The following is a 26,613-nucleotide window of genomic DNA, read 5'->3' on the forward strand; positions in this document are numbered from 1 at the left end:
GCAGATCGGGTCAGGGGGTCTGGAGGAGAAAATATGGATCTGCTCTGAGCTAAATGCACCGTTGTGTAAACACTCCCTCAGCCTCGTCAATACTGGTCAGTATCAGCACATTCATGTCAGGACATTGTCATCATGACAACGTTAACAACACTTCTGACTATCATTCCTCCCCCAGCCTTTTTTCACAACACCCATCCTCCTCCCCTCTCGTCCCTCTCAACCCCAGTGTGTTTGTGTTAGCAGTCGGCTGGGCTTTCCATCATGCTGGTCTGGTTTCATCAATCACACACACGCTCACTCGTTCACATTGAAGCATCACCCCCCCCCCACACACACACACACACACACACACAACACCTGCCTTCCTTTCCTTCCAAATCCACGTTCAAAGTTGATTCCTCTCTCCTCTCATCGGTATTTTCTCTGAAAAAATCTCTCACTCTCATCTTTCATCAGCACATTCTTCGGCACAACGGGATGATTTGATGGGGGGGGAACAAAGTCAAAGCCGGGGTTAAAGGTCAGCAAGCAACAATGGATTTCTCATAAATTAAACAACACACAGTTGACAATGTTGTCAAAATTATGAAAGGTGGCAAAAGACATGAATAAAAATGACATCACACGTCTCTAGTTGAACGAGTCAGCATCAAACAGAAACGCAGAAGTTAAAAATCAAATTCATCGAAACAGCAAATCAGGAAGGAATCTAAATTTAGCCCACAAATAGGGACAATTTTAAACTTTGTGACGTTATGAAAAAAAAAACCATGCTACTGTTCCTCTTTTTCCACTGAAGTGCTCATCTTTCAGTGACACTTTTGTCAATGAGTCTCATCATGGAATTTCAATGTTGAAGTGAAATTACGGCGATAATAATGACGAATACATTGTTTACGCACACACGCACGCACGCAGTCTCATGCAGACACACAGCGGCATTGTTGCTTTAGAGAGTCATGTTGCCGCGCAAAATATCTGATCAAAATAGTTGAAGCTAACCTACAGTATTATTATAAAAGGCCCCTTATACTTGTATTTATATTCACTATGATAATATATACTAACTGTAAGTGAAAGCTTTTACCCTCTTGTGCGCAGCTCATGAATAATTTCAGAATATTTAGTTCAAAAAAAATTAACAACAACAACTGTTCAGAATATCTAAAGGTGCTTCTTTGGTAAAGTATATTGGGAATAAAAAGATCATGTTACTTTTATAACTAGCGCTATTGCTAAAAGATGTGTCAACCAAGAACACATTTATGGCCAGATTATTACTCAACCGAAAACGTAACTCTAATTGAAGAATATATTTTTTGAAATTTGAATCAAAAGTTTGTTAATTATGGTGGGTGTTGCAGCGCTCAAAGCAAGAGAACAACAGCGGGTTGTTCTCGAAATCACCAGATTACCTCGAATCACTTAATTCAGTGATAAAAGAATTCCCCCACCTCCTCTAACCAATGGTATTGTTTTTCTATGAATGGGGAGACCACATTACCCATGACTCCCTTGCTTACTAATGCACTTGTGTTATTGCTGCTCCACCAACTTCCTCAGGCAGCTTTCCTTTCAGTGACTTCTACAAAAAATTAAAAGTTCTGTAAAGGGATTTGACTTGTTCCACCCTCAGTCGGACACAGCCTTACAAACTCTTCTTTATTTGGTGAATAGAGTAACTTTGAGACGTTTGAATTGAGATGAGAAGTGGCGCAGTTTTTTTCCACTGTGGTTTTACAGTCAAAATGATAGCATGCACTTAAATTTCTGAAAAACATCCATCTGGTGCCTCCTATACATAACCGAGGAAACCCCCATGGTACTTACCATGTCAGTGCTGACATTTATGTTGACCGTCTGCGACCTTGTGGTGACACGAAAACAGGCAGACACCTACACTTCTACCAACCACCAGTATGACTCTCAGCACGGAACAGACCACAGTACCCCATATTTTGGCTTTACTAAAAACTTCCCAATGACTGACTTCTTTTTAGGCTCTGACGAAGGGACTCCAGTGGGCCGAAAGCTGCTGTTTCCTGCCATAACTCCATTTTAGTCTTAAATTTGATTTGATTTTTTTTTAAAATACAACAACAACAATAACAACAACAACAACAAAAAGCAGTAAAACAAAGCTCACTATTCATTTAAAAAGAATCACTCTTGATAGTTTGACAAAATAATTTTGGCTAAAAGTTCTGCCAAGAGCTGCCGAGAGGATGGAGTTTTCTCAGGCGTTACGAGCCGGCTCAGGCGATAGCAGTCGCTGATGTGTGATGGTCCAGTTATGAAGTCACAGGGTCAACAAACCTGCTAAAACACCCTAAGAAGACCTCTCATCATGCAACACACCAAACCCGAGAGGCTGAATCAGCATTTTAGCTGGACGTGAACAGGAAGTCGATGAGAGTCAAGGCATGTTTCCAGCCGACTCTTCTCAGTGACGACTGAGATGAGTTGGCTTTGAGATGAGGTTGAAGCTAGAAAGCAGCAATGTGACCCACATCAAAAAAGAAACCACAGATGTGATGTCATCAGACTGACAGACGAAATCATGACTCGAAATACAGACGCCACAAAAGATGTGCGAGTACAACTTTGTTACAGCGAAGAAGAAAGTCGCACGCCATTGCAACGTTTCTTGCGTTCTTTTTTGCCGGTACTTGACGTGAAGTGCGTTCTCTTGTGAATTTGTGCTTCACATCTTGAACATTTGAATCATTACAACAGGTTCAGGTTCATAAACTTTAACCAGGATTTGTCCCAAATCTTCGCATTCATGAACATTTTAATGCAAGACCCTGTCGCAGAAACATCACCTTCGCGCACGATATCGAACAAAGTGGAACAAAAATAACTTGGACCAGCCACAAAATTTAATGGGATCCTTGGCAGAGTTAAAAAATGGGTCAAGCACTGAATTCAACATTTTCCATAATGCTTCTAAACTGTGACATCTGTTAGTCTCTTCCTTTAAACTTCTCTGTAACACCTGATTTTAACATATAAACTCAGACTACCCAGCTGTGGTTTGCACTTTCTTTAGACTTTAATGTCAACTTGTCCGTAATGACCAGCTGCTTATTATTCAAACTTGACTGGATGAGTAAACCAGAAAAACATGAGGACATTCAGGAAAATTGAATTGAAAGCCCATTTTTACCTCAAGGCACATTTGAAAAAAACACACACACACACACACACACACACACACACACACACACACACACACACACACACACACACTTTGTCCATGAATGTGAAAGTGAAATGCAAGAAAGGACCCCCATGGAGAGATTAGTTGTTTATTCTCCTCACTCTTCCCATTTCCGCTAACCAGAGAGTTTTGGAGAGTCCCTGATTTTCTCACCCACGTCCTGGGTGCCAGCTGCTACTGGAGCACTCTGAAACTGTAATTCTATCAAGGCCAACAGAGGCGCCCGGCTCCATGCCAGCCCCATCGAGGAAGAGAAAGAGAGAGTGAGTGAGAGGCCAAGGTCACCACTCTCAAGGTCTTTCTGCCACAGTGTCTATATTCAGGGAAAGAATACATTTTGTCTGCCGTGCTGCAGCAGGCAGGAGTCACCCCGTCCAGCAACCTGTGCGGACACAGAGCAACACAACAGCACGAAGTGATACAAATACAGCTTCGCCACACTATAAGAAACATCGCTCTAACAGTGTCCAGTTTACTTTTGTCAAAATTTCCTTCAAAAAGATTTGTGATACAAGGTCACCGACGTCACCTGGTATCCAGCTGTTGTAAGACATTCATGGTTCTGTGTGGCAAGAAGGAGGAGCGGAGCAGTGACTGGGTGAAAACATCTTTGATCGTAACAGCGTTTAATCTGGGCTAAAGTTTAAATAGCAAAAGGAGACTAGAGTGAGAACTGAAGTGTAACTGGAGGATGAAGGGAGTGGCGGGTAGGTGCGCGTTGCTCTGTTCGCTGTACATAGTACCGTACAGTTGGCTACAGCCTGATCCACTTAGTTACTCACTCTGAGAAACAGCAGCTCCTGGAAGCTATTACATCACCTCTACAACCGTTTGTGTGGCAATGCGTCATTCATGCGTATGATATCTCTCAGCACAACTACTCATCTATAGTGTGCATTTCAGCACTTACATGATCTCCATCCCGGCAACGCATCTGCAAACACTAAGGAAAGTTTGTAAAGTCGGCTGCAAGAAAGAAGGAGGGGGACAGGGACTATCTGATTAGAATAAACACGTATCAGTTAAACTCAGCCTTTGATGTTCTGTGGGAGTCAGCTAGTGTGTGTCCATTGAAACAGCCTCCTTCTTTACTCCTTTTTTCCTTCTTCTCATAAACACACACAAACACACAGCTGCTTCAGTGGACTTTGGAAAGGCATCCATTGGGAAGGCAGGGAGTTTCCTTCCTGGGTGAACTAGTTGCTGTGTCATTCAGTGTGATTCTCCTGTGGTCAGTCAGGGCTCGGTCAGAGGAGGTGGAGAAGAAAAATATCCAGTCGACCTTTTCCCCTGAGTGGATACGCACATTCACAGCTTTGACCAGAGTCAACATCTGGCTTCAAATAAGAGGTGTTTTCAAATTCATAATGAACAAACGCATACTCTTAACGTGTAAGTTCCTTCGAGAAGCAGTTAAACAATTCAGTTGGCCAAACACTTCAAAAACACAGTTTTTTTTTGGAAACACCTCAAAGCATTTTCAGTGGATTGTGGTACATATACTGTGAAATCAAGATATACAATTTTAGAAGAGTTCAAAATTACTAATAACTGTGTAAAAAACAAGTCTGCCTTGCAGCTACTTTCACTTTTTTTGTTCCACTTTCCCTTTAATAATGAATGAAACTGAAAACATTAGCAGATTCTGCAGAGTTCTATTAATACATGGTGGCTCAGGGTTACACTGTCACAGAAAAACACACTGAATATACAAGAGTAGTAGTGGTAGTAGTGGTAGTACTACTACTACTACGACTACAAGAGTAGTAGCAGATTATTGATGAAATTAATCACTGTAACCAGTGAAACTCAATTAAAAAAAATAGTATCTCCCATGATTTATACAATAATTTGTGTTGAATTAATAGAAACATGACTACAACAATGCAAACTTGTAAAAAAAAAAAAGTATTTTCCACACTTTCACTGTCACCTGCAGTCCTTTTGTGACTGTGACTATGTGAGAGCACCCTCTAGTGGTCTCCTCTTATCAGCAGAAGTCACGCTGAAAGCAAAAATCTGGTGCAACAATATAAAGAATCTAACTTTCGTGTCCTCTTTCTGAATAGAAGGAAGAGGAAATTATCGGCTGGCCATTATCTTTAACTTCCAGGAGGAAGGTAGAGACACTGTCCTCTCTGCTCATCCTTAGTTACGCACTAGAGGGAGCACGTTTCAAGACGTCAGGTGACTCCAGTGGATCACACACTGCTGCTTACTTAGTTACTCTAGAGGCCAAGAGGGACATGGACAGCCTGGTGTTTCAGTGTACAACCTCCTTGGAGGGGATGGAGCCAGAGATCCAATTTCACTGAGACCGAAGGAAAAACAGGACACCACTGTAGGCATTTTTGTGCGTGTGTGTGTGTGTGTGTGTGTGTGTGTGTGTGTGTGTGTGTGTGTATCCTTGTTGCGAAGTGTTTAATAGTTAATAAGAGCCTTGTTTACTTGGCTACGCTACTGCCCACACAGCAGATGCTGCTCAAATGCTGAGAGCTAAAACTTAAGGACAGACAGGAAAAAGATCCCAAAAAATCTATCTGGATATTTGACAGTGTCAACAAAAAAGAATCCTATGTGCGTCAGCTGGCATGTGTTAATTTAGCGCTTCATTTACAGATGAGTCCCTTTGTTTTTAGGACATGTATTTTATTTTGTATCACTTCGTATAAAGGAATAGTGGTAGATAGTACTCATACAGTATGTTCACCTAAATGCACAAACTCAGACACCAACTTAATCGACCGGCTTCTTGATCAATAGACCTTCCCCAGGAATCTCCTCAGTAGGAAAAACACATTCGCAGCCACCTGGTTAGCGATTCACATTCATTACTCACCACAACGAACACACAGATCCACCGCTGTCTCTTTCAATGCCTTCTCGCCCCATGCTATACGATACATGTATATTTTATTCACTTTCATCAATGATTCAGTAATACCTAAGGACGTGGTGTAGCGGGTGTTTAAAATTTAAGGGTTACAATATCACCGGGACAAAAGACATGAAATCTTTCTGACAGGTGAGAACAAGGTCACATGTGCTGCTTGCGATGTTTTTGAGCCGCCAGATAGAAAACAACCACCCTGAAAATGTTTAAACCAGTACAACAGATCTTTGCACATGTGCAAGAGCTTCCCTTGGATTAGAATTGAATTTTTTTGGTTGTTGTTGCTCTGACCACTCCACTGAGGCCAGATGTGGTTAACTGGTCAGAGGAGGGAGGGAAAATCATTCTGGTGAAACTGACGTGGGAAGAGGACTATGAGGAGGTCGCAGAGAGGAAAACTGGTCATTAAATGCAGAGACAAAGGTTGGGACTCCTGGTTGTTCGCAGCAGAGGTGGCTGCTGAGGTTCTCCACACAACCTGTGCTGAACCTAATCACCAGAAGCGGACTAGGAGCCCAGGAAAGGCAGCTGAAAGAGCCTCTTGCTGGTTGTGACCAAGGCTACAACAAGACCAGCCATGACTTGACTGGTTTGGAGTTGGCATCCCATAGATGTATATAAATCTATGCGGCTCTATTAAAAGTCAGACAGCATTGCCAGAAATGAAAATGAGAAGGAGACTTGGCCACCATTACGGGACTTTGGACTTTATGACCTCAGTTTTAGACTCCTCACATATTCTCTGAGATGAGTTGTGGTATCGGCCCTTTTCACTGCAGCCATTTTGACAAGCCGCTGCAGGGTAAACACAGGTGTACCTGACCAAATGAGCCCACCTCAGGGGAATGTGGCAATAAACAATGTTATTAACCATACCTGTGTCTTCCTGTTTTCCTGTAGCCCCACCTTCGCTTTCTCCGCACCGGCCTCGTTAGACCTGGCCTCCCGCTGACTTTCTGAGCCAATCAGCTCTCTCCCTGCTCACCTGTTCTCACTCCCATGATTACCTCAGGTTTCCGTCAAACTATTTTAAAGGGCGTTTTCATGTATCACATCAGAAACAGTTGATGGAAATTCCAAAATTTGAGCAAAACTCTCTTGATTTTGCAAAAAAAAATGTCTTTAACACCAGTTTGAGGTTGCGCAAAACAGGAGACGTAAACCCTTACGAACAAATCAGCTCTGAGGTGGTAAATCTGTAACTCACAAGACTGATCAGCCGTTCTCGTCACCACCGTCTTCACAGATGATCACGATCTTTTTGTTTGTCTCCAGAGAGCCTGATCACAAGACTGTCTTGTCCAACCAATGGTAATTCCTCAAAACCAATGCACATTTTCATTTTTGCACCATAGTCATAGTTCACTTGGATTTTGATCGGCGACCAAAAAGGAACACAGCTTATGTCTTGTTAAACGCCGGAGCATCCACATTCACTGTGTTACTGAGCTATTATCCACTCCTGCCAGTCATTTCTAAAGCATTGAAAGCTTGTTGTTCCGTAAGTCACCCCCACCATCAATAACCCTCTCTACTCATTACAACGTCCTCAATGAGACATTGAGGGCTAGAAGAAGAGTATCGACCAAAGGCCAACAGCTACAAAGTGCTGCTGCATCATTAGGCACCACCTTTGACTTTTGAACCACACATTTGGCTGCTAACAAGCACCTTTTCTTTGACTAATAACATTAATAAGAGAGAAAATACAGACATTGATTTCTGCTACGACCACATCTACACCTCTGTGTATTGTTAGCTGCTCCACTGTGCAGCTAAGTGTGTGTCTTCAAGGAGGAAAGATGGAGTATATACAGTGTACCAAGAAGAACTACAACTTCAGTGTGTTCTCCAGCAACAGAGGAACAAGCCTCAATGTGAAGCTCTTTCAGATGTTGGCTTTAATATTGGTGACCGATCACTAGAGAATTTCAGTGTAAAATAGTCCGACATTCAGGGAAATAAGATGTGAGCAATAACAAGGCGGGGATTATTTTAGATTCAGAAAAAAGGCTGGAAACTGTGGACCCTGGCGGTTAGAAATAATCTAAAACTCACCAAATATATGCCTGGATATATAAATAGAGATAATACAACTATAACACCAGTAGTAATTCCTGCAAAACCAGATGTTGTTATCATAATTGTACGTGAAAAAGCCTATCCTAGCTGACATTGGGCAAGAGGCAGGGTTCACCCTGGACGGGTCGCCAGTCTGTCGCAACTGCTCAGCTCTCCTTCAGGCAAAAAGTAGGAGAAGGTGTTTTCCAAGATGTCAACATATCCCTTAAAAACTGTAGGAGGGAGCTCTGCTCACCCTTTCTTTCTTTCTCTCTGTGGCAATGTTTTCCTTCCTTATCCATTTCTTTCTTTCTTTTTTCTCTGCCAGTTTCTCTCTCTGTTTCTGTCCTGGTCATACTTGGCTTAGTTTCTGTTTCACACTGTTGATTCTATCTTCACTGATGGGAGACAAATAGTGAAAGCACTTGATTTCTTGCAAAAATAGAAATACTGTACCTTGTGATTAGCTGTGCTTTCTCTCTTGTCTAGGAGTGTGTTTGTAGTGTGTGTGTGTGTGTGTGTGTGTGTGTGTGTGTGTGTGGGTGTGTGTGTGTAAGTGATTATTTCAAGGACATTCCACCACCAGTCTCCTGGCACTGACAACACCAACAGCTGAGAGAAATGTGTTTCAACGCTGCATGCTCAGAGCTTGAAGCCAGCTTGAACACACGCACACACACACACACACACACACACACACACACACACACACACACAAACACACGCACGCACACAGTATTTTGTTTGCTATATAACGTTCTATTAATGTAATGTGACATGACTGAAAGCTCATGTCACATTACATTCGAAGCGGAAAGGGATAACAGTTCTTCTCTCCACACACTCACTAACAGGCGCTAATTAGTCGCTCCCTACAGCGGGTGCCATCACCCTCTTGCACAAGCAAGTTGGCCCTTTTTGAACCTCTGTCAGCACAAAAGCATTAATTAAGGAGACACCTTTGACCTTCTGTGACTGACACTGTCTCATCCTGTGCTTAACATTTTGGGCGTCCTGTCAGGAGCTGACAGAAGGAGTGCTGGCTACTGACTTGTGTGAAGGGGTGAGAGTAGGGTGCAAAAAGAGAAGGCGCTGGTGAAATATGCACCCTACTGGTGTTATTCCCAGAGGCTGGATTGATTTTAGAACAGGAGCTCACACAGTAAGAATCTATTGATTGATTGCATAACTGCTTCATCTCCTCTTCCTCATCTTCCTTCTCTCATCCCTCAGCTCCTGTCACCTTTTTCTCTTGTCCTTCCACCTCTCTCTGCTGGTGTTCCTAATTGCTTGACTTCCTCATCCCGTTTCTGCCTGGCAACCACACACTCCATATCCCGAGAAAACACACACGCAGCCTCTTAGTTTGCGTGTGCTGACATCTGGAGCTCCATACTGGGATAGAAGTCCAGCTCATCATATTTCCTCCAAACAGAATGAGGAATAGCCACACATCATCATGGAGACAGACAGACAGAGAGACACCCCCACACCCCCCCCCCCCACACACACACAAAGCTTCCAGTTAATATACAATATAACGTTTAAAAAAAATATGTGGGTTTTCTTGTGTTAATACATGTTAAATTGTACAAAATTCTCAATGTGTGTGTGTGTGTGTGTGTGTGTGTGTGTGTGTGTGTGTGTGTGTGTGTCTGTCTGTCTGTCTGTCTGCGGGCGCACGTGTGTGTGTTTACTCGATGCAGTGAGTTAATGGTGTGTGTGTAACAGGGTCCTTTCACACGACCGGCTTAACTGGAAAACTGTTGCTGATGCCACGTTTTCTATCTTCAAACTCAGTTCATCTGTGTGTGTTCGTGGATGTCATGAATGCAAACATATGTTCGTCATCAAGAATCACCCGTTACAGCCACATTTATAATCTCCACTCAATCAGAAGCTGACAGAATCTTCATCATCACTTTTGCATGGAACCAAATGAAATAAGATTTTGTTACACTGATATTGTTCAAAGGGCGGCACGGTGGTCAGCAATGTGGCCTCACAGCAAGAAGGTTCCGGGTTTGAGTCCCGGCTCCATCACAGGATCTTTCTGTGTGGAGTCTCCATGTTCTCCCTGTTCCTGTGTGGGTTCTCTCTGGTACTCCAGCTTCCTCCCACAGTCCAAAGACATCAAGAGGGGACGAGGCTGATTGATACTCTAAATTGACTGTAGGTGTGACTGTGAGTGTGAATGGTTGTTTGTCTCTATGTGTTGGCCCTGTGATGGACTGTTGCCACTGGGATAGGCTCCAGCCCCTCCGCGACCCTTAACAGGAATAAGCGGAAGACAATGGATGGATGGATATTGTTTAAAGCTTTCTACGTTTTGCTGATATTATGATGCAACCGCTGACAAATACCAGTGATGTCATCAGGTCGATGTTGTCACACGCCAGCATTTCTTATCAACACATCATCTTTGGCCTACAAGCTTTCCAAAAAAAAAAAAAAAAAAGGTTTTTAAGAGTTTTCTTGGTTGTTTTGTGCTTTGTCAAAGAAGATGGTGAAATTCAGCAGAAGACTCTGAAAGACAGAGATTCCTCTGAGGTTAGATGGTCACAAACAAGCTCTTACTGAAGATTCAAACATAGAATAAGTGTGTGAGATGTGACGGTGACAGAGGCTCAACATGTGAACCGAGGATCTGCAGAGACACGCAAAGGCATCATTCCACATGTTCATTTTCATTTTGGAGAGCAATCAGATTCACGCAGATTTTTAAAGCGCCACTTTTTTGGTAAAGACACTTTTGATCATTGTTTTTACTGCTTGACAATTAGAGAAATACTCTTCTACATAAAATGAAGGCATATCAATGGTGAAGGTATATGGCCCTCAAAATTATGGGCAATAAATGTAATTTCTCAAAGGTCGGGTGTGTGTGTGTGTGGGGGGGTCCTTTATATGAATGACAGATAGGTAAAAAACTCAAAAACAGTCATTGTACATTTGATGATGATTCGTTCTTAAAAAGCCAGCTGAATCTCTCTGCCTCAGATGTTGGCTCGAGCCTTCCTGAATCACTGGAACCGAACCTCAACAGCGGAGGGTCCCTAAAAATCCCACCACAGCTGCAGTCCACAAATGTAATGACTCGATGTCAGACAAATTTAAAAAAAACTTGTCAAAGCACTCCGATTATTCCCCATCTGTATCAGCGTACGCCAAGGGTTCCCGGATCCTCTATCAGACGGCGTAGCAGCGGAGGGGCTGTCACACCTCAGACGCATCTGAAGTATAAAGCCAATCTCCAAGTGGCCTGAGGGGCCTTTGATTTTCCTCACTCCTCTTAGTCTCTCGAGAGTGATGACAGATTTTCTTTTGCCCGGTGCTTCACTTATTATGGGCCAGCCGTTGTATATCTCCTAATGATTCAGATAGTGGCTGGCAACAGAGGAGCTTATAATGGGCCCCTGGGGACACCAGTTCCAGGCACCTCCTGCTAACGCCTCCCTTTATCCACTTAGCTGGTTAGAAGTTTATATATCTTATCTATTTCCACTCACCTGCTGCCTTGGGCTAACGAAGACTAAGATTTCTTTGTGTCATTCCTTCCCAGGAGTTTCACTTCAGCTTTCTGCACTATACTGTAATATCCTGCAAAGTGCAAGAATGTTTATATCCAGAGCTCAAATAAAATACTGTGTCAACAAATTGATGCTTGACTCATTCTGAGCCCCTCAAGCCCTTCAGGAACAGGAAGAGGAAGACAAACAGAAAAAGTTACGTTTGAGTCATTGTCCTAACAGGAATACAGAGATATTTAGATATAAGCTTGCATGTTATCTTCCTGCCAGTTCAAGGAGAACTAACAAGTCTCCTCTGTCTGTGTGATTAGCTGAGCTTAACATAAAGAAAACAAAGACAAACCCTTGTCTTAAAGCACCCAGAATTAAAGCAGATTGATCTCCTTCCCACTGTCAGGAGATGAGGAGTTGTTCTTTCTTTTCTTTTTCTGTTGTGTCACTGGAACGAAGTGAAAGGCGTCGTCCCAAAAAGTTCAATTTCTTTGGACTGCTTCTCTTCAGTAGAAAACAGCATGGAAGCCAGCGTGTTTCTATTTTTATATGTTTGATCTCTTTTTCAGTCAGTTTAACGGTGCGTTTTCCAAACTCAGTTTATAGAGGTGAACAATGTTAGATGACTACTGCTTAAACACAGATGGCTGGAATTTGTGGTCAAGATGACTTAAGTTACCGGCAGAGGCGACGAACTTTGATTGCTTTCATAGTGGAGTCGTATTCCGACGGTGATAAATGACCGCATTCACGCTGGGATTGTTTCCACATCAATGCTAACTGGAGCCGCAGCACCTAAATACTCACTGCAGGGACCAGGAGTGATTAACCCTGAAAAAACAGATACTAGCAGGTGTTTGTTGTTGGGGTTTTTTTTTTTTTTGTGCCACTGGAAAAGGAGCTTCAGCAGTTGAACTCGTGAGGACTTAGTTTAAGAATCCTATGTGACAATCTGAAATTCCTTAAAGGCTTGAGGAGGTTGGGGTGGTTGCTCCTCTGTGTTTCAGGGGTGATAGGCTCTCGACCCCTCCAGAAAGCTCATGTGGTGTCTCGCAAAGCTCCTTGCTCTGTTTTTAAGGACGTGATGAATCCTCTCCAAGCCAATGCTGATGGGAGGAGGATGTGGGTGTTTGGTATGATGAAGCTGAATCTGCTTCCTTCCACATCCCAAAAATACCTCCAGGAGCCATATTTATGTTTGATTCATACAAATCCTGATTGTTTCCCGGGTTTCTGGTCGTTATGCTAAGCTAATAAAGTCCCTGTGTCGTACTCAAAATGTAGGAAAGCTTTTCTGATTTAACCTGCGACAAGATGGCGTTGATGTCAAATGGTTTCTTCAGGATTCCAAACTATAGCTAGACCACCAAACGGGTCAGTAGCAACTACAACAAGACAATTGCGCTAAAACTGCAAAGTACTTGTAGTGATGTTGATGAAAAAAAATTAGCTCAGCACAGTTTACTTTTCATATTCTAACATCAGCATAGGAGTTCCTGTCTTACACTGCACACGCACACACACACACACACACACACACACACACACACTGAGGAGCTGTTACTGTCACTGAGCTTGGGACACAGAAGACCTGACACTAAGCACTTTTTATTTTTAACTCGCTGCAGTGTAGCTCTCTGCCACAATGACAGAAAATAAATGTAAAGTTCCTCTGTTTAGGGATCAAACAATAAAGACAGATGGAAATGCTGGAAGAGGACAATGTTGGTTTGAAAGGCAAAAAGACAGAAATTCAGTGTCATCAAATGGATCAAAAGCTACTGTATGTTTCAGGGTGAAATGTTTCATATGATGCCAGATGAAGAAAAGGCAAGTAAACAGCTTTTGTTCAATGTCTCACAACCAGAAGTCATTGATCCATTGCTCTTTCAGAGTTTCCTTTTTTAATTTGCCTGTGTTTTTAAATGCAGATTCATTTTTTTATTGATGTCACTGATTTTGGTCGGCGCAGTGGTGCAGTGGTCAGCACTGTCGGTTCACAACAAGAAGGTTCCGGGTTCGAGCCCCGGCTCCATCACAGGATCTTCCTGAGTGGAGTCTCCATGTTCTCCCTGTTCCTGTGTGGGTTCTCTCTGGTACTCCAGCTTCCTCCCACAGTCCAAAGACATCAAGAGAGGACGACGCTGATTGATACTCTAAATTGACTGTAGGTGTGACTGTGAGTGTGAATGCTTGTCTGTCTCTATGTGTTGGTCCTGTGATGGACTGGTGACCTGTCCAGGGTGAACCCCGCCTCCCACCTGAAGGCTGCAGGGATAGGCTCCACCCCCCCACGACCCTTAACAGGATAAATGGCAGAAAATGAATGGATGGATGTTAACTGATTTTGATGCTGCTGATGCAAGAGTTCTGGTTTGACTCAATCTCATCAGTTTTATCTCAAAGATGTAAAATTGGTTTCAGCAAAAAATAAGCTTGGCTAAACGCAATGCATGGTCTCTCTCTCGCTCTCTCTCTGTCTCTCTCTCTCTGTCTCTCTCTCTCTCTCTCTCTCTCTCACACACACACACACACACACACACACACACACACACACACACACATACCAAACAAAAAGTTAGCAAAAAGCAAGTGAATACAGTGATGCACATTGCAGCAAAACAGCCAGATATTCCCCTCAGAATTGAACAGCTTCATAAGGTGGATATGTGTTTACTGCTGTGATTTAAATGAGAATTTCACGTCCATTTCTGGAGCGATGTCATATCTCTATTAAAAAAAGAATCATCCTGTTCAACCAGGTATGAACCACAACCAGCGGCTTGGGTATTCATAAATCGTAAATATAACTGACATAATCTGAGTTTATTACGATCAGGGAAGTTCTGGGAAGTTATGGTTTCTATCTGTGTCGCTGTGACATTTCAGTCTGATCTGATCAACACTTCTCACACCCTCTTTGTTCTACCCGTGTCACCTCTGAGAGTCGCCTGGGTCGTAGCCCAAACAACAATCTAATCAGAGGATTTGAATTATGGATCGGCTGCATGACAAAGACAAACACGGACCAGTGAGAATCAATCTGCTAGCGTCAATGAGAGACAATGAGTGCGCTGCTTCACCTGTCCATATCGGTACCTTTGACCTTTTTACATTCAATGCAGGGGTTTTAACAGTTCTCTTGCTAATCTGTCTTAATTCAGCTGGAATAACATCATACATATATAAACGCCAAATTTGCTGTCCATCAGCAGCTCGCGTGCAACGTTTGAACAATCGACTCTTCCCTTGTAAGTGATCCACGGCAACCTTTTACACACCCAGTTAAAAGCATCAGACGTTCTATATCTTCTGCTCGGAGCAAACAAGCAGCGGTACCGCCAGCGAGCCTTCAGCCCCTCCATTACAGCCTACAACCCTAAACATAGCAAATCACTCTAACAGAGCGCTAGGATGAATGGTACAAGATAAGAACAGTTTTATACTTGCAGGTAAACTTCTGAAGAATGCTCCCTCAAGGTTACATTTGTTACCTCGAATGTACAATACTGGTCTTCAAGATGCCAGAAGTGCAGCTCTTGACTAAAAGTAAGGGAACAAAGTGAACCGAAGGGTGACAACAAGCATTTGTAGCCTTTATATATTACGTACTCACATACAACCCCCCCCCCCACAAAAAAACCTATCAATTATAACTTTAAAAAATTAATGTCCCCATTGCCTTCGAATTTAAAGTTAATGGAACTTGAGAAAACAAGTGGAGATCATTTGTGTAGGAAAGTTTTTTGGTTGTGAGTCACGACAACATTAACTCAACTTGTCCTCTCAAATTCCATCAACTTAAAATGCAAAGGACATTGGAACATGAACTTTTTAAAGGTATAACTTTTTTTGAAAATAAAAATTCTGCACCTCTCTTTTTAAGCGGGTTACCACTCAACATGTTTGCGCGAAACATGAAAAAACCGGTTTTATTTTAATTATTCGGGGACTGCAGCTCAGTGGTCTTACGTCGCCCGTGTTGCTGGTAGGACGCTGTTTACGGGGACACAACTTCTCTACGTCACCACTCCAACTTAATTATGAGGACAAAAACAAAATAATTGGTTCTGCAATGCAGGCTTTTTTTTTTTTCTTATACTCTCTTATTGTTTCTGCACACTTTTTGCAATGAAACCCTGGAGATTTTCCTCAGTTTCTCTCAGCGAAGCAGCAGATAAACCTTCACTGTCCTCGGGTGCAGCAGTTAAACATGTTGTACTGTAAATTACTTCCGTTCTTTCATGAAAAATAGTCAACAAAGCAGCACATTTTAAAGACAGATGAAGCATGCTTGTGTGTTCCAATGCACAATTATGGATTTTCATGTGCAATAGCTTATCATTTTCTGTCCGTGCAAGCCAATAAATTGTATATGCTGATGCAGAAAAGCTGCTCTCCGAATGTAAACACACTCCTGAAACGGTCGAGCTTACAGCATAACACTGTACAAGCTGCTTTCACTGGAGTGCGGTCGATTGTCGATTGATCATTTAAAACCCTACACACACACACACACACACACACACACACACACACACACACACACACACACACACACACACACACTCGTCTGAATGCTTCCTGGGTTGTGTCAGCTGTACTGTCTCGTGCTCCCGGAAAAGACAGTGAGGAGGTATTCTCAGGAAAAGCTTGGAAAGGCTTCCGTCGTTATGCACGACACATCGTCTCCTCGAGGAGAAAAGGGATTTAGTTACTGTGAGATAACTGTTCTTGACTGATTGAAATTGAGTGATGGGTATTTCAATAAAAAAAATAAAAAAAAAGATCGAGTGAATTATTCAGGAAAAAATTCTGAAAATAAGCAGTGCATGTGAGCTTTGCAATGGAAAATGAGGCTTTGAGTGTTGTTTTTTTTAGTTACCAACAATCCAGTGGTCGTCTCTGTGTGTTTGCAAATGGAAGTGAACTCCATGAGAAAGTTGAATTTAGCTGAATGGTTCCTTTAAGAGATCAAAGCTGCAGATGGAGAGTGAAACTGCACTTTTCCACCTCAATGAATCCAAATAATTACAAACTTAAAGGGAGGGGGGGGGCGTTTCCTGCTGATTTTGATGACAACTTCTGGATTATTGGAATGCTGAAGAAACATGTTGCCATTTGCTTGAGCTTTGTTATGGGAGTCCGTGGTTCTCGCCCAGAAAAGGATGGCTGGGCTCTCCCGTAGAGACGAGGGGAGAAGCTCCACCATCTGGGAGGAGCTCGGAGTAGAGAGGCTGCTCCTCCACATCAAGAGGAGTCAGATAAGGTGGCTTGGGCATCTGATCAGGATGCCTCCCTGGGGAGGTGTTCAGGGCACGTCCAAACGGTAGGAGGCGAAGTAGCCGGGGAAAGGGAAGTCTGGGTCTCTCTGCTTTGGCTGCTGCCCCCACGATCCGACCCCAGATAAGTGGAAGAAGATGGATGGATGGAAATTAGCTAAATGTGAAGAAAATGAACTAACCATCCAAAATAAATCAATATGAAGAATGTAACCAGCGCCCCACAATAAATGAGCCATCAGTGCCAGCAGTTTCCCAGATTAGACTTGGATGTACCTGCTGGTCCATGTTGGACGTGAAGCCGTCAGGCCTCCCAATGTAAGGTTCATTTAAATCCCTGAAACTCGTCACTCGTCACTCACTCATCAACTGCCGCTTTCATGCTGTGATATTTTGTTTCCATTTGTTTTCTTATTTAATGTTTTGTGACACAGTTCTGCGTCTCTCCAAGGCATTAAAACTTTCCATCGATCAACTTCCTCCTTCAACGATTGCACCCTTAATTGTCTTGATGGTGTAAGCGCGCGCACGCAACTCATCACCTGCACATTGATAATCGTGGCTACGTAGTGTGTGTGTGTGTGTGTGTGTGTGTGTGTGTGTGTGTGTGTGTGTGTGTGCCTAAGTGTGCGTGCACGCGCGCTTCCGTCTACAGTGCCCGCGTGCTCAAGTACCTTGGACAGCGCGAGGCGTTACACAATCACTTCTACTGACTGATGGAGGAACTTTAGCGGCGGAGCGCTCCGCGTCCAGCCTTCCTCCGGATGCAGCTCCATCCACTGGTCTAATCCCCGTTATTCCCTCAGCTCCTCTCGGGACAACTTGTTTGGATCTTTCTCCGCCGGCTCTGCATCACTAGAGTTGCGCCGACCTCGGAGACGCGGACTCCTGCAGGAGCTGCTGGAGAGATGCCCGGGGCAGGATGTGCTCCAGCCGTAAGATCCTGTGGAGCCTGCTCCTACTGTCCGTGGTGGAGGTGGGCCTGGGCGTGGCGAGCATCGTGCTGGGAGCGGTGGGCATCAGCTGGGTTCGGGGCAAGCACAAACCACAGCAGGGAGATGCTTCCCCGGTTTGGAGCGGACTCTGTGTACGTCCTGGGAACAACTCTTGCCCTTATTTCCACCCTAATTATCTCCAGAGAGGATAAGTATCTCCCTCCTGAGATCTGGGGATAGGGTTCCACCTCTAGATATCTAGCGGTGGTTCCCACTCCTGAGATCTGGGGGTAGGGTTCCACCTCCTGAGATTTAGCGGTAGGGTTCTTAGAGTTGCTGAGACACTTTCACGTACTTTGATTTAAATGAAATTTAGTCGATAAAGATTTTCAAAGGACAGTAATGATGTTTATTCTTTTTTGGGGAAAAAACAAACACAGAATGTTGCAGACTTCTATTTGATTGCTTTTTTAAAAGTTGTGGTTAAGATATCTAAATTAGAAAATTTAAAAGTTTGTATTTTTGTCTATTATCAACTTTTTACATGGGTCAAAGCTTAGAACCATTAGATTGCAGTCTATATTATAATGTTCATTATTACTCCTTATTCAAAATGATCTGTTTGTGGTGTAAAGTGCATTCATGGAATAGCAACTTGTTATTTTCCATCCTCCTGGTGTTGAGATGTGCCCATCAAGCTTTCCAGTTATCTTTGCTTTTAAATGTTTAATATAGTTGCTTGTTTGGTGTCAGCCAGCCAAAAATGCTCCTTTTGTTCATGTGCTTGTGCTAAAGATTGATTTTATTAATTCATGCCTGAATCATGTGCAGTTCTGTTGCCTTGGTGATCTGTTTTTTTTTTTTTTTTTTTAAATGAGTAGTTGAAATCTAGCCTTTGAAAACTTGAATCACTCCACTGTAACGCTCACCTCAGTTGTGGAAACACTGCCAGTTACCGTTTGTTCCACTCGTATCTCAGCGAAACAGGTTTTTGCAAATACTTGAGACAGAGAAAGCGCGAATGAAAAGAAAAAAGATTTAAAAAATGTCATTTCATATTGGAGTTTGCATCTATCTGCATGTGTACGTCAAAGCTGATGTCTAGACCGTGTGTGTGTGTGTGTGTGTGTGTGTGTGTGTGTGTGTGTGTGTGTGTGTGTGTGTGTGTGTGTTAAGCCCCACAGCTGTCAAGGGCTGTCTTGCTCAGTCAGCCACCTTGTCTCATGATCATCCAAAGGTTTAGATCTGCTGTCAGGACCTGGAAGTCTGTAACAGTGACTGGCCGCCTCACGCTGCACTGACTTCACTCACAGTTCTGGGTCATTCCAACAAATCCAGTGTTGACAGTTTTTGGGATCATAGATAATTTCTCCTCATGAAACTGAGAAGTGATTCTAGATATGAAAGAGTTTGTTGTGACAGGAGATTTCTCAGATTAGCTATTTAAATGTAGCTCTGAGTTGCCACCAGATGGTTGTTATTCTTCTGTTTACAGCTGATTTGATCTATAATTCTCTTTGCATCATCATTACTTTTTTAAATAAAAAGACTGGTTTTAGTTTGAATCGTGGCATCCTTGTAAATGTGCGCATAAACAACTAAGATCAGTCCCCGACAAAAGAATTAATTCTCTATTTCACCTCAATCAGGTGAATTTTGGTCACCTGATGTCTCCTGATGTCACAACTTTGATCAAACCAAACTGCTGCATTAACAACCGTTGAGAGCTTATCTAAGGGTATCGATAGCATCGTCTGTAGTAACTACGGTAACCATCGATTCTCCGCGGAGAAATGTGTCCTGTCAATTATGATAAAGCAAGAAAGAAAATAACGTGTTGAGGTTTGAACTGTGACAGATTTTCTTCTTGGTGTAGTTAATCGCACAGAAGCGGAGGAGGGAGGAGACAACGATGACATAAACGAAAACCAAAAGAAAAAGCAGTTCTGGAGGTTTGAAGGGACAATCACTAAGCAGCAGCAGAATTCAGCGAGTATCTCGAACCGCTTGATGGCGACGCCGCCCCAGTGCGTCTGAGCAAAATCTATCCGTTTGATACGAACAGAGTCCCTCACTCGCCTTGTAGAAGTGACAGATGTCCCTTCTGCAGCGTAACTGGCTCAGCGCGAGGAAAGCTGAGTTTCTGTCTCGTCTCGCTCACAATCAGAATGCATGTGTCACTTCCACCTGTTTACGTGATGCTCATTTTTGTTTGTTTTTTTAAAAATCCGCGCTGTCAGTCAGACACCTTCAGTCACCGAGAGCAGGAGTTTGAGTGATACTTCCTGAATAATTTTTCTCCTTGTAATTGTTGTTATTTTCAGTAGAGCAAACTTCTATTCCTATTGTAATTATTGTTACTGCAAAAAAAAAAAAACAGATTATAAAGTGTGATTTCATTAGAACTTTCAAATTGCAAGTTGTATGTTCTATAATTCCAGAGTCATTAGAGTGTGATTGAACTCGACCTAGTCAGTTCACTAACCAACCCTTAACGAACTGGGGGGAAAAGCCATGTCTCCAACTACACCTGCCACCCCAAGTTAAGTTGTCTTGGATCTGATTTGTGTCCCTGAGAGTTATACCATCACCCCCCCCCCCCCCCCCACATACACACACACACACACAACTGCTCTCAATGCTTCTGAGGGACTAGTGCAGCACATAACACACCGCTGAGTGTAAATCAGCGCCATCCAGGACAATAAGTCCCCCCCCCCCCCCCCCCCTTGAAAACCACAATGAGGCCATTCTATTTTTGGAAGCAGAAAATTACATCTGAATAAATCAGCGTGAGGAAAAACATTCATATACCCACCCTCGCTGTTGCTTTGAAGGGTAGTGAAGTCAAATGTATGCGGTTGTGAACCAATAATATCTCACAAACTTTGGTTCTGTTCAGTGACGCGCGTTGTTGTCTCTCTCTCATCAGTTCCTGGTGTGTGGCATGTGTGGGGTGCTGTGCGCTCGGAAGAGGACAGGCCTCATTGTGAGTATTACGCCGCTGTTCTGTTTTGTTCTGTCTTCTGTCTACTGAACATGAAAAATCAAAGTTTCTGTACGCGTTTCATTGCTGTTCAAACGCAGCCTCCCTCACCATTAAACACCGGGCATGAGTCCGTCCTCCATCCCCGTGTTGCCATCTTTCTCCCTCTCTCTACTCTCTCGATCCTCCGCTCTTTGTCAGCTCAGATAAATCTGATCAGTTAAGTTAGAATTCATTGAAGAGACAAGGAATTTATAAGCTAAACTTCTCTACAGAAACCTTGTGTGTTGTGCATGTGATTTTAGTTGTTAGTTGTTGATTTTGAACCAGATATTTGATAAAGAGAAGGGCAAAGACAAGCCATTTCATCGAGAAGCCAAAGGTCCAAGCTTTTAGTGGAAGCTGACATTTCGATCAAGTTTTTCAACCAATTGGGAGGATAAATGTTATGAGTTAACAGACGTGTTTTTAATCTATAAGTGACCCATGCAGATTATTATTCCTACTGTGTGTATGAGGATAAATATGCTGGCGGTATTTCCACTCAGCCTCCATGTCAGGAGTGCAGGATGTAAATACTGTTTCTGTATCATGAGTATTTACAGCACATTAAAGATCTGGAGGTTTGCACAATGTGTTGGATGTTTGTATGTGTGTGTGTGTGTGTGTGTGTGTGTGTGTGTGTGTGTGTGTGTGTGTGTGTGTGTGTGTGTGTGTGTGTGTGTGTGTGTGTGTGTGTGCATGCATTTGCATGCGCTGCCCTCTGAGCAGGTGCTATACAGTGTGTTCTAAAAGTGTCGTCTGAGGAATCCATATGAGACAGGCAGTCACCTCTCCTCTCCTCTTTCTGTCATTCTTTGTCTTTGCCGCTCAGCGATCACCTGGCCGTCTCTCGCCGTCTCCCCGTCCTCTGGTTTGTTTTTGTTTTTTTTCTCTTCCGTCTGTCTGTCTCTCTGCTGCGGTGAGGGTTCTAACGCTGGATCAATGTCAGCACAATCAGCTGTAACAGAGACATCCCTCAACCTCTATCTCCCTCTCACTGGCCTTCTTTCTCCATCTCTTTCTCTTTATCTTTCCCTCTATCTTTCCTTTCACTTCTCCATCATCTCTTCCCCGGTGTTCTCCCTCACTGCCTGCCTGTGGGATGTTGATTGTATTAGGTTGGTATGGCTCCGGACTCCTGCCAGCCTCTTGCCACACTTCTTCGAGTAATGACTGAAACAGGAGATGCCCCGCTTTTCCATGCAGTTAAAGGCACTAAAGGCATTTGGGAACGATGAAAAACAACCTGCACCCTTGACAGCTCACAATCATCAGGGAGCTGAGAAATCGATCAATTGGATCTTATTATTTTCGCTTAAGGGAACTGCTATTATTACATCATCAGATCAGGCTGCAAAAACTGTCTGGGATTGCTGGCTTCAGTTTTAAAGGAGGTAATCTGTAGTGTCTGATTTATTACTGACTGAAAGTTAAATCTTGCCAACAATCTCTCTCTCTCTCTCTCTCTCTCTCTCTCTCTCTCTCTCTCTCACACACACACACACACACACACACACACACACACACACACAAATATAGAGTCAGGACACATGCACAAATACACCGACCGAGTGATGCAAGCACATTAACAAGCCATGCAATATTTCTGGGTTAGACAGCAGGCTTTGAGTGAGATCCAATTTCCTAATAGGAAATGAGATTTATTTTGGCTGATGTGTATTACTCAATGCAGTAGCTGTCGTCTAAAGAAGAGCAGAATGAGGGAGGCGGAGAATAAATAGTAGTTTGTATATTTCCCATCCCATCACATCTAGTTTACTGTGCCAGATATGGAATGGGATATCAGTTCTGTCCTTGCATTAATATAAACTATTGTCTCTCTCTCTCTCTCCCTCTCTCTCTCTCCCTCTCTCTCTCTCTCCCTCTCTCTCTCTCCCTCTCTCTCTCTCTCTCTCTCTCTCTCTCGCTGTGTCTGTCAGATGATCCTGTTTTCAGCGTGTTGTATCTGTGGTCTGATTGGTGGAATCCTCAACTTCCAGTTTGTTCGCGCATTGAACAAAAGACCAGATTCCATGCACTCCATCCATCTGGCTGCCATGACTCTGGCGTGTCTGGGTAATCCTTGGATGAATGCAATCCGACACTCTGTGTATATGCGATGTGTTTGCTATCAAAGACGGGTATTCCCCCAGTGTAGATGTTTTCAGGATGCTAATAAAATCTCTTCATTTGCTAGATTTGAGTGACATTCATCCACTTTAATCCTCAGCTCAGCTCGTTTCTCCCCCAACTTTTTTTCTTCTGATTCCCTCCTAAAGTCTGTTTTCCTCAGCACGTTAAAAAGTCCAGAATAATAAAGACTTGCACTCCGGGATGTGATGTTCTGGATGTGTGGACACTTTAAGGCAGGTTCACCTGCTGAATGTTTAAAACATGCACATACAACTATGACATGTGACATCACAACAAGTTGTCAGCCAATCACAGCCCAGTATGCATTTTACACAAGGGGAGAACCACCAGTTCCCAGAGAGACATTTTGTTTGCAGCAGTTAATCTTTGTAAATGAAACACACAGACATAATAATATTTCCAACTTTTAATAAGAGAGTAGAATTATCTGTTTTTGTCAAACGTCATTAATTCTTCCATTTTTTTCCCAGCTGTAAATTTTACGTTCCAACTACGTTCTGGTCTTGGCTGGTGTGAAGAACATCTTGTAATGTTTCCAGGATGGTGTGGGATCGTGGAGTTCTCGCAGGGTTAGGAGGGAATTTTCAGGATGCTCTGGGAACATTTAGGATATATTTTATGTTTCCTGCAGGTCTCCTGGAAGTTCTCCAAATGTTCATGGTTGGATAATGCAAGAACCTATATGGGATCTAAATTGTCACTAGGGGTTCTGCTCTTGGAACTCAGAGGGAACCGCCGACTGCATATACGTTCCTCTAAATTATCTCCTAAATGTTTCTTGAACATCCTGAATAATCCCTGAAATCCAGACCTTACGGATGGAAATATTCTGCAGGAATGTTCCTACGAATACATTCCCACAACGTACTGAATACTCTCCAGTTGTTGAACCAAAGAAATACCGCCCTCCCCCCTTAAGAACTGTGGGAATGTTCTTTATACCGGTACAATTTTTGGCCGGACAACTTTTTCTTCTTAGAAAGTTCTACGGGGAACATTTTCAACTGACCCCTTGAGAACCACATGGAAATATTTCCTTTACACCCTAAGGGTCCTATTTTAAATCTTGCAATTTTATAATAAAATAAAAATGGAGCCTTCCCCTTAAATCATATAGGGAATTTTCATAACAAGAACAAAGTGATTTAAGAACATCCCCAGTGTTCTGTAAAGGTGTGAGATGATTGCCCTCTTTAGGGAACTTTTAGCAGGGTCCCATGGGGTTTCCTCTCCCTGTCTTATCCAGGGATCTCTTCCTGTACCTTATCCACATGGCTGACGTGTCGCCTTGCTAGCTCCGAGCAACAGAGGATGTTCCTGGAGAGGGAACACTCTCTGCACCACTCACACGAGATGACTGAGAAGGTAGAACGTGGCAGCAGAGGAGAGGTTCTTATCTGTTACCTTGTTGATATAAAACTTGCATGACCATAAAGTTCATGTTAATAGGGTTGTGTTTATGTGTGTGTGTGTGTGTGTGTGTGTTGTGTGTGTGTGTGATTAAACAGGAGATCCTAGACAATTCCAGTAATGGCCTTCCTCAGATCTCCTACAACGGACACACCGCCACATCACCATGTTGACCACAGGACAAAACGTATCAGAGCGGCTTGCTAAATAAAGCGTGTCTACACATCCTGTGGCACATAACTAGATTTTGACTGTGGGAGTGAACTCTGCACACCTCCCTCCCCCAGTGAGACAAACAGAAAGAGGAAGGAATTCATGTTTCGGAATATTTATGCAAACATGGGCTCGCTCCACCACCACCACCACCACCAACCCTCTGTTCAAACCAAAGCCCGGATGGAGAGCTGCCGTCTCAGTGACCATTCAGGTGACACACAGATGCCTGACATCATCTGACCTTCCAGCTAATGAGCAGAACGGTTACATTTTGTCCAGTCTGATGCCTCGAGGTGATGAGCACAAACCAAGCATGCAGCTGATTCACTTGTTTTTGAAGAGCTACAGCTATTTCAGTCTCATCGCCCTTCTGCCTCCTTATGGGTTTGTGGAATGCAAATCATGATAGCCTTCTGTAAACCGTATGTATCGTCTGACAATGGAATGCTCTCCGGTGAAAATACAGTGATGTGCAATGTACTGTACATTCATGCTTGTCTATCAGAAAACTAGAGGAATCCATAGAATCAAACTTATTTTTATAAATGCTTCTTATAAAAGTCAGTTCAATTAAAGTATGACAAATTGGAACGGTGTTCAGTGTGGCATGAATTGTTGTTATTGTTTTACAGCAACTGCATCTCATTACATCATTCATGCAAAGAGGTCTGAGGATCTGATGTTTACAAAATTCTCATACACCACAGCACTTCGCTCACTGTACACATGTTCGGTTTTCTTACAGCGGAAGCCTCTGCTCATAAATACACAAACTCTCTCCCTCTCTTCTCTCTCTCTCTTTCTCTCTCTGTCTCTCACACACATACACACACACACACACACACATAATCAATGAGGAGCTGGATTTAGGGAGTCACTGAATCCCTGTGGAGCCTCAGCTTAACACAGTGATGTCTTTGGCTCTGCTCCCATTCTCATCGTAAACTGATGACATAAATCTATTTTACAGCAACTTTTAAACCCAGACGTAAAAAGTGCTCCACAAAGCAAAAGCACAAATAATGAATGATATCATACAAACTCATGAGTGCTCACACACTCCAACACAGCTGTGACCTCTTATGAAGATATACCATTGCTCTGAAACCGTCACACCATTCAGTACTTCATGATGGTGTTTGTCCACTCCAGAGAGCGCTGAACAGTGTGTGTGTGTGTGTGTGTGTGTGTGTGTGTGTGTGTGTGTGTGTGTGACTGGGGCCCACAGCATTTAAAGCTGCTGGGAGTTCTTGCTGACTAAGAAACCACGTCACTATTTATCACCCTGACAACAGACAGCAGTGGGCCATGGAGGCCCAGAGAGCAGAGCACCAGATCTTGTCAGTGCTTTTGTGTGTGTGTGTGTGTGTGTGTGTGTGTGTGTGTGTGTGTGTGTGTCTGTGTGTGTGTGTGTCTGTGTGTGTGTGTCTGTGTGTGTGTCTGTGTGCACACTAACTGACACCTCAGGTCACCCGGATGACCTTAATGTGCCACTGCAGGTAAGAACAGGATACAGAATCAATTAACGTCTCCTGATGAGCAGCTTCACAACCTCTCTGCTCTGCCAGGCTCGTCACTGCTCGCCATCAAGGTCACACAACTCTCACTATAAATCAAGGCAACACCGTGGAATGCTTACCGTGAGCCACGTCTATGGTTTTACGCGATTAGAAGACAGAGTGATATCTGAATAAATGTGTTAAGAAATACAGGAAGGTGAGTGCCGTGTGTTAAACGTGACAGCTTGAATTGTGAAGTCATAGTCGACGCAGGAATCCAGAGGTGCTGTCAGCTTCCAGCTGTTTCTGATTTCACTGCCATGTGTACAGTACTCCTATGTAACTAAATCTAGACGTTGACATAGGTTCCTGATTCAAGACAGGGCTTATA

At 43.2% G+C, this 26,613-nt stretch overlaps 1 protein-coding gene across 2 annotated transcripts; it reads left to right on the top strand.

The window, feature by feature from the left end:
* Nucleotides 1–17,707: 17,707 nt before the first annotated feature.
* tmem196 (transmembrane protein 196) lies at nucleotides 17,708–25,171 on the top strand. Of its 2 annotated transcripts, none has more exons than XM_086193248.1 (5): nucleotides 17,708–18,067; nucleotides 20,848–20,904; nucleotides 22,884–23,019; nucleotides 24,344–24,486; nucleotides 24,606–25,171. In XM_086193248.1, exons 1-5 carry the CDS (start codon nucleotides 17,903–17,905, stop codon nucleotides 24,678–24,680), a joined length of 576 nt encoding a protein of 191 aa, XP_086049374.1. In that variant the 5' UTR covers nucleotides 17,708–17,902; the 3' UTR covers nucleotides 24,681–25,171. The 2 variants fall into 2 exon arrangements, with proteins under 2 accessions (XP_086049374.1, XP_086049375.1); XM_086193249.1 differs by having other exon boundaries at nucleotides 24,344–24,462.
* Nucleotides 25,172–26,613: the final 1,442 nt, after the last annotated feature.

The sequence above is a fragment of the Aulostomus chinensis genome, chromosome 22 (genome assembly GCF_037954235.1).
Source record: "Aulostomus chinensis isolate RoL2024-O1b breed Wild chromosome 22, RoL_Achi_v1.0, whole genome shotgun sequence".
In the NCBI taxonomy this organism is placed as follows: domain Eukaryota; kingdom Metazoa; phylum Chordata; class Actinopteri; order Syngnathiformes; family Aulostomidae; genus Aulostomus; species Aulostomus chinensis.

Excerpts from the sequence above, each read along its gene's own strand:
- tmem196 (XM_086193248.1), top strand. The coding sequence starts at position 17,903 with ATGTGCTCCAGCCGTAAGATCCTGTGGAGCCTGCTCCTACTGTCCGTG. Across the intron at positions 23,020-24,343 it reads CATGACTCTGGCGTGTCTGG|GGATCTCTTCCTGTACCTTA; the intron begins GTAATCCTTGGA and ends TGTCTTATCCAG. Across the intron at positions 24,487-24,605 it reads AACGTGGCAGCAGAGGAGAG|GAGATCCTAGACAATTCCAG; the intron begins GTTCTTATCTGT and ends GTGATTAAACAG.